We start from the raw sequence: 8,656 nt of genomic DNA, 5'->3' as shown, positions 1-8,656 counted from the left end.
ATGATACCACTATCATATCCGTCTGGTAAATATGACGCTACAGCTAGCAGCCAGTTAGCTTAGCTTAGCACAAAGACTGGAAACAGAGGGAAACAGCTAGCCTGGCTCTGTCTAAAGGTAACTTAATCTGTCCATCAGCACCCATAACACCTCCTTTAATCAATACAAAAAACATCAGGTAAAAAGGGGGGGTTTAACAGCAGGTCATGGGCCAAACTATGTCTTGGCCGGGTGGAGCAACTTCCTGGAGTCTTCTTGTCACTGTGCCAGGCCACCAGCGGAGATTCCTGGAAGTTACTGGTCCCAGCCAAGATAGAGTCGGCACATAATCCTCCATAAAACCACAACCTGCTGTTTTTACACTTTGTTTTTGTATGAATTAAACCAACAAGATCGAACATGTTAATCAGTGAGCTAATGAAGCTGAGTACGTGGATTTTGTTACCTTCGGACAGAGCGAGGCTAGCTGTTGCCCCCCCTGTCTTCAGTCTAAGATAACCTAACCCACAGCTTACGGTAGCTTCCTGTTTATCATGCAGACAGGAGAGTGGCATCAATCCTCTTATCTAACTCTTAGCAAGAAAGCAAATGGGCGTTTGCCAAAATGTCACACTAGTCCTTTAATTGCTGCTGGATTTGCTTTGGGTATACAATGAAGAGATAAGAATGCAGCACTGACCTGACATAGTCGAAGTAGTCTGGGTGCTGGTTGCGATAAAACACAGAGAATTTCAGCAGCCTCCCTGCAGAGCCTTTGGCCTTGTCAAGAAGCTGCTGTAGGTGTTCCATGGCATAGTCTGCAAAGTTGATAGGAGTTTCAAAAGTCTGCACTACTTTGAAATGCTAATGATGACTTGGTGCTGAGGCAGAATAGTTTTTTAGGGTTTTTTTCTGCCAATTCTGTGCACTGCAGGTCTTTGTATGTATCTTGTATTGCTTTGGTTAAAGCTGTCATACTCTATGTGATACATTATCTATCAGGTATGGTGTGTCATACCGCCGGTGCAGAACTCCACCACCTGGCTCCACTCTGACACCAGGTACTCGCCGTCTGGCTGTCGGACAGCAGTTTGGACAGCGACACAGTATTCTGTCCGCGGGCTGAGGAACCAGTGTCCCCTCACTGCCATGGGAAGAGGCACGGCCTTGGCCACCAGCTTGGTTGGCACATCCTGGAGGACGAAGCAGGAAAGAGTTGACATCAGGGACAGGATGCAAGGTTAGAATAGGCTGCTGTGTGTTCCATTTACATTTCAAAACAAATGTAAATGCAATTGTTAAGTCAACCATTTCCCTCCATAAACTTTGGCTTATTAGCATGATATTCCTCTTCAAGCCCAGGCTGCTGTAACTAGGATACATCTAATCAAATCAGCGGCTTTGTTTTGGCCAAGGCCTCTATGAAGCGCAGCTAATTAGCACGGGCTCAGAGGCCCATATATCCATGGCAACATCTCTGATGCAAGTTTGTTTGTGCCACTGTGTGTATCAGAGAAAGGCAACATATCTTCCATTCAGGAACAACTCACTCAGTCCTACACCTGCTTTGACTTCACAAAAGCACTTTTTCAGCTGTTAAGTGCCAGCTGCAATAATAGGCTATAATTACAGTCAGTGTTTTCCATCTGAAATGAAGGAAGAACATAAGTGTTAGGCGTCAGGTACTGGAGCTAAATATAGACACCAAATTAATCATTTAAATGCTAATCCCCTATCATATATACAAATAATTTGTGTGTCATGTGTTTTTTCATGCAAAAATCAACAACAAAGAAATTCACATTAAACCCCGTAAAAAGCCATCTACTCCTGTCTCCCTCTGTATAGTCAGTTCTCAGTGTATGTGCACTGATAGCTTGTTTCACTTGGGATCGAGTTCCGAATCCCAAAACAGATAATGGTGCTAGATGAAAAGTCACCACAGTTCAAATCAAATTACAGTTGATCCTGAGCAGAACATGTCATTGCATAACCTTCATGGCAGTCAATCCAATAGCTGTCAGAGGATCACTAAAGTCATTAGGCTTCAGCTACTGGGGATCATGAATGTCGCCACAAAATTTCACGGCAATCCATCAAACCGTTGTTGAGCTGTTTTAGTCCGGACCAAAGTGGTGGGCCGGCTAACCAACCAACAGACAGACAACATCCCTTGAGCCATGCATGGTTCAAACTTCTAAACATCACATGAAAATATGTGTTGTACATGCTCGAGTTGCAGTTGCATGAAAAGTAGCTGGTAGCTAAATGCGGTTCAGAGCATCTCTTCGCACTGTATGAAATTAATAGTCCCTGACAAATATATTTATATATTTAATAAACAAAGATAAACCGTCACATTGCTGCTTTGTGTCTGTGCTGTATGAAATTCGTTATCATGAAAACTGTTGTGTGGTGCGGATGAATTTGTCAGTTTTTGTCCACTTTAAGAGGAGACAATGTACAACTGAGTCAGTGGCCTGAAGCTGTTGACTGCACTCATTTTCTCCTTTTTCGCCGGTATTGGAAGTGACTGAAAGGGCGCAACCGCTGCTTTCTGTGTTCAGACTAATGCAGAATATCATAAGGCAGTTAGACCCACTAACCTCACTAGACCTCAAAGAAACTGCGTGTTTTGGCAGCCCACTATTATTTACAAAGGGCGTACAGTACAAGGAGGACTTCAGCAATCCTATGGTGAAAATCGATTGGTGTGAGTCTGGAATATGAACACAGACGGCACAGCAAGAGACACATTGATGGGATGGATGGATACACCCAGGGAGAGGATAGAGGAAGATGCATGAGGTGGTGCAGCATTTTCAGAATGTCAGACCCTGTGTTTAAAGCGGTTGTCCCTGCTCTCTTTGCGGCTCAGGTCGATGAAGAAGTGTGTGGCTCTGGCAGTGTCCTCGGGGGTCATATCCCACATGATGCGGAAGGAGTCGCAGGTCACCTCACAAATCTGGATATTGCAGGGGGTGGAGAGAGGGGCGTCCATTTCTGTCATCTGCCATTAAACCGAGATAAAAGAGGATAGTTAGACTGGAATGTAATCTGCTGTAATACCAGTGCTGGAGAATGGCAACATCTGCTAAGAGAGATTAAACTGCATCATAGAGAGCTATAAAGTGGACCCTAACAGTTCAGAAACACCACAGTTAAATTACACCTCAGACAGAATCCAATTAACCTTTCATTTGGGGATCTGCTTGCAGTTTTTTTTATTCACTGTCCTGCTCTTTTCTCTCCCCTCCTCCCCTCTTTTCTTGCCCTTAACTGACATTTCCCATCATTACACAACTCGATACGCTCCCAGCTGAGTGACTGGCCTCTGCTTTCCCTCGTGCATTTCATAATGCACCTACAGCAGTCTCCCAGCAACCGCACGTCTGCAGCCTCCCGTGGTCTTCTCAAGGAAGGGGGTCACAAACAAAAACATTGCTGCATCCGTCAGCAACAATTTAAACGAAAAGCAACTTTTTAAACACTTATGCCGCCTTGCTGAAGTGCATGCCATTTTCAAAACAGCTGAGCAAGAGAACTGTTTGCAGCTCGAGGGAAATCTTACAGCAGCTTTTCTATTGTTTGGGCAGAAGTAGGGGAGGTTTAAGTAGGTATCAGCTGCTGGTGATGTATGATCATATTTCCGTTGTTGCCCATTAGTGGTTCGATCCAGGCGGCTGCACATGGCCCTGAGTGCCGGGCTGAGGGCAATCTGTTGGTCAGCCTGTGTTTGTGTTTGATTAACTGTCACCTTCCCTCTCATAAACTGATGGTAGGTCTCTGCAGTGGGCGCACAATGGTCATCTTCTTTTGCCCCGAGACTTAGTGCACATCTATTCCTCCATAGGCTGCTTCTACTTTTCATCCATCTTGAATTTGTTATTCTAATCATCTCCTCCAGTATTGCTTCCTGGAATCCCAGCATCTCAACACCAGCAGGACACATTGCATCTTTCTCTTATTAAAGTCGCTCTCACACTGAGCATATGCTAAATCACAGATGTGCCTAAAATACCTAGGCTATTTAGTGCAAACAATCATTACATGCTCATTTTGTTGTCCGTGTGATCCTACAGACGTCTGCTGTGGTGTCATTGTCTGACTGTGAAGTCTGTTAAGGTGTTCTCCAGTCAGTATGATGGACAGGCTGCAGCAGCTCATTAAAGCCTGTGAACTGTGAAATTTGTGCGGTAGCTCGTTCACGCGAGGGCCAAGGGAGAGAGCTGTTTCATCACGCACGTGTGTTTCTACGCGTCTGTTTTCCAGCTGCTGTTCTCATTTCTTACCATGGTGTCTTTTCAGAGATGGAAACTGGGGCAAGAGGGGGATTCTCACAGGACAAGTCATCAAAGAGCCATGTCTCTGTGTGTGTTCCACTTTTGGGTCGAATACATGTGAACACAGTTCAAAAGCAGGTTTCCATACCATTCACACAAATCCCATCGCCCTTATTTATAAATCAGCAAAAACTAGCTTTGATAGCTAGTTGTTCCTAATCAAGCAACTCGGTCTAACTAATAAGTATAACAGGGACTCACATTATAAATCCTAATTTATCTAGAGATCTGCACATTGGGCTGTTACTGCTCAGTTACACTACAGAGATGCTGTTATCTCTGTGAGACAGCACCATGAAAGAAGCTGCTGCATTCATGCATATGGAGCAAGGCACAGAATAAACAACTCTGTGGTTCAAAGTCATTTTTTTCCTTCCAGGGAGAAGACTTTAAAACACATTTAAAGACATCTGCACAAGGGAGGAAGAAAAGGCACAATTTCTTCAGTACATTTTTAAACTAGAGGGGGTGAAATTGCCATTACACAGTATGAAACACTAAGAAATATTGTGTGAAGTCCAATAAACAAGCTGTTATACAGAGATATTGTATGACTAATACAGTTTGATGCGCTGTACGCCCTTGCACAATTAAACCAAGCATTACAATTTTGGGAAAATGAGTACTAATTGCTGCTGTGTGAATTGTCTTCACACTCTCATGTAAAATGAGAATGGTGGGATTTGATGAATGCCTAAAGTTGGGTATAAATGTCATCATACACATACATCATACATATACATCAGCAGAACAGCATGCATTTACACCCCCACTACTGTATTCATCTCACTTTATGTGCACAAATCAAACGCACCGTCACAGGGTAAGATAATCTGATCTCCGCAACTTCATACACTGAGAGTCCAATACAGTAGATTTATTTTCTCAGCACAACAAGCATCTATAAGTCGGCTGATTTGAAAGAATTCCTTACTTGTACGAGGCTCAGATTTGTGATGGGTGAAGATTATAGCCAGGCTGAATTCTACTGTCTTCCTTTTCCGCTTTTCCACTTGCCTCCTCTGCTGCAGTTGATGATAGATCCCCCAGGAAAACTGATTAGGAGGTGAAACGAACACACAGGCTCCTCTCTCTCTCTCACACGCTCTCTTTCTCTCCTTCTGTTTCTCTCTCAATCTCTGTGTCACACAAACGCTCTAACCTCCCCCCCTCCCAGTCTCATTTTCGCTCTGGGCGCTGAGGATGATGTTTACTTGACTCACATGCAGCAACACAGGATGAATTAAAAACCAAAAAAAAAAATTCCAACTGGAGTGTGACCACAGTGAGACTCTCAACCTCCTCAGCATCATGCTCTCGACAGCCAATCTCACATCACTTGCCAGTTAGTCTGCCCCGAGGGACAAAATCCACACTCACTAATATAGACTGAACACTTCGCTGCTTGCATACATGTCACTTCTCAGATACAGAGACAGTATGGACACACACGGGCTGTGGGGGGGGGGGGGGGAAAAATGAGCAAATTTTTTTACACGCTCCACCGGCTAAAGAGATTATGCTGAGTGATGCCCCAGTAAATTGCATAGAGCACCATCAAGATCTCAAAAATATACATGTGCCAACTGTTATGCCATATGGACTAACTCCACAGGCCATCTCTCTCCACCCCCCCGCCCCAGCCCTTTTCGGAGGCGAGGGATGCCACCATGTAAGTCCAGAGTAAGCAGATTTTCACTGGTATGTTTCTGTACTTGTTCAGCCTCACGGGACAACTTCATTTAGGATTTCATTAGAGATTATGGAGACCCTTACCAGATTAATGGCTATAATCTGCAGCTAAAACAATGGATATTGGCACAGAATAAAGACAGATAACAAAGGGATGAACTGCAGTCTCTCTCACAAACACATAATATTTGTATTTGAAAAATGACAAAGATATATTGCCATAATTTCACAGGCTGTGTGCGATATTGAAAAGCTTCATTTATTTCCAGCCAGCCGAAGATAAGTGATACCCTCAGAGTGTAATTAAACTGCAATCATCCATCGTTAGTCATGCCATGACGGCCTGCCTCTGTCCAAATAACCCTCTCAGCTCCAGTGGTGGGAAAAGCCAGTTTATTTGGGGACGGCTGGCTGTGTGTTAAGAAGTTAGCCCCATTTACAAAAAAAAAACTATTTGTGATGTCCTAAAAAATGACCCTTGTATTTCAGTGATGCATACACCATAGCCTGTTCTGACATTTTTCCAGAATGTGTGTGGATTTATTCATCACAACCCACACTCTGCATGTCAGGAGGGATACCCGCAAGGTCATTGCATTATCAGCAGGACCAGCCACCACCAGGTTGTAGTGTATGTCTGGCCTTGGGCACTGAAATAATCAAGGTTTATACACTGACACACCTCAGTGTACATGTGCAGAAGTCACACAGTTATAAATTAAGTGATAAATAAACAATTCTACACAATTTATAAATCTATTGTGGTTCCACAAATCGGTACATTAGGTTGATGCTGTAATGTTAAACTATATTATCTAGTTGTCCTGATGATATAGCTTCAGTGTTGGCTTAATTGTTTGCTTTTTTCAGATTTTAATGGTTTTAGCTAAGAGAATGTGTCTGCCTGTTTTGTCATCACAAGTACATGACTGTTATATAGCTATATATATATTTCTTGAAAACACCAATAGTAATAAATAGATTAGCCCCCACCCAAAAATATTTTTAAGAAAATTAATTATGATCAGATTATGTAAATGATTTTATGAATACCGTTTTAAAAATAGGTTACTCTGCTCATTCATAGTCAGATTGTAAGACTATTGCATTGTGTTCTTTACACATATATATGTAGGGTTGGGAGGGTTACTTTAAAAAATGTAATCCAATACAAATTGTAGCCAGTAACTTAATCCAAATATCACAATATTAACATAATTTGACTACTTTCTGTTACTTCTGAATCACCTCAACACCAAAAATGCAAATAAAAACATGTATTCTACAAGACAACTGTAATGGATTACAGTTACCATTTTTGTATCCTGATGATGTAACTCATCTACATGTAATATGGCACTGTTAATATGGCAATATGTATATTGTTATTGTACTGTATGTTAATATCCATTGGCACTGTATTGGCCTTGTACATGGAGCTCTTTATTCACATTATATCAGCCCAGTACATAAACTCTGTATATATAACTCATGCTTGAGGTTTCATTCATCTAATAGAGAGTGGTGTGCATTAGTCTAGCCTCGCTGCATTTTGTGAATCCATTGCACTGTGCACACTGACTAAAGGACATAAAAGCTCCCATAAGGACAAACTGTGCCAGATGCATTACGCATACGGGTTTTTCTGCGCATGTCGTTATTGTTGTTTTATTATTAACACGTAATATAGAGACATAAATAATCCAGAAAACAACAAAATGATCCACAGGCAGGTTCATTATAGCAGTTATCGACCGGTGCACGATGAACATGCGGCTCTTTCTGCGCAGGTCTGACCCACGTGAAGGCAGACGACGATGACAGTGCGGAAGTGTCATGGCGCAGCCTGTCTTGCAGTGTCAGAAACAGCTCTAGCAACAAAAACAACTTGTAATGACTCTTTTCTCACAAGTTTGGAGTCAGTATCCATTTAGGGCTTCAGAGGAATCATAACGTAAGTGTGTGGAGAAGCACAGTGTGTCAAAGGTCGGACTGTATCCTTGTGTTCGTGTTTGAATTTGGCCACGTGTTGCTGGTTTTCTTGCTGTGTTGTTGATTAAAAATGCTTTAATATCACGAGGATTAACTTCGACACGGGAACAAAGTGGTCAATTGGCTTGTACACTTAAAATGGCTGCCAGTTAATGTCACTGAACTGCAAGCGTTGCTGTGTTGTCAGAGCAGAGGCCCATTTTTATGGGAATAAATGATGCCTACATTCAGGAGGACACTGTTTTAATACAGGTCTTAATGTACATCAAAATTATGTTTTAAATGTATGTTCACTAAATCCTCATATGTGCTGAATTGTTAAAATGATGTAACATCCTCTGCTGTGGTTCTTTAAACCTCTGAGACAAGAACAAGTATTATTTAGGATATTATACTTAATAAAATACTGCACAAAATGTAGATATTTTGGATTACCCGAACAGATTAATGTACCAGGACTTGTAGGTTACTCAAGTTTAACTGTGTTGGGATAAACTTTATTAATTCCATGCAAGGAAATAACGGCTGTACAATAATCAATCACTGTATAAATACTTTATTAGCTGCTCAGAGAAGACATCAATAATTTAAAAGACAATAAGTAGTCTTTGTTTATTTCTTTAACTGCAGAAGAACTGTGTATTTTATTC

At 41.9% G+C, this 8,656-nt stretch overlaps 2 protein-coding genes across 3 annotated transcripts in view; one reads left to right on the top strand and one right to left on the bottom strand.

The window, feature by feature from the left end:
* Window positions 1-5,436, bottom strand: part of LOC118325717 (phytanoyl-CoA hydroxylase-interacting protein) — a 7,322-nt gene extending 1,886 nt beyond the window's left edge. The window contains exons 1-4 of the mRNA XM_035658500.1: window positions 5,257-5,436; window positions 2,816-2,989; window positions 998-1,172; window positions 680-797 (exon numbers count right to left, since the gene is read on the bottom strand). Coding sequence (XP_035514393.1) covers window positions 680-797; window positions 998-1,172; window positions 2,816-2,989 — 467 coding nt within the window. The 5' untranslated portion in view covers window positions 5,257-5,436. The remainder of the gene's footprint in view (window positions 1-679; window positions 798-997; window positions 1,173-2,815; window positions 2,990-5,256) is intronic.
* A 2,382-nt stretch (window positions 5,437-7,818) lies between these two features.
* polr3d (polymerase (RNA) III (DNA directed) polypeptide D) overlaps window positions 7,819-8,656 on the top strand; it is a 4,313-nt gene continuing 3,475 nt past the window's right edge. For both annotated transcript variants that reach the window (XM_035658461.1, XM_035658460.1), the window contains exon 1: window positions 7,819-7,968. The gene's annotated coding sequence lies outside the window, so the exon portion shown is untranslated. The remainder of the gene's footprint in view (window positions 7,969-8,656) is intronic.

This window comes from Morone saxatilis, unplaced genomic scaffold (genome assembly GCF_004916995.1).
Source record: "Morone saxatilis isolate NCDOM2014 unplaced genomic scaffold, NCSU_SB_2.0 Contig16, whole genome shotgun sequence".
In the NCBI taxonomy this organism is placed as follows: Eukaryota; Metazoa; Chordata; class Actinopteri; family Moronidae; genus Morone; species Morone saxatilis.
The sequence above is the reverse complement of the archived record's forward strand: the minus strand, read 5'-3'. Positions and strand labels throughout refer to the sequence as shown.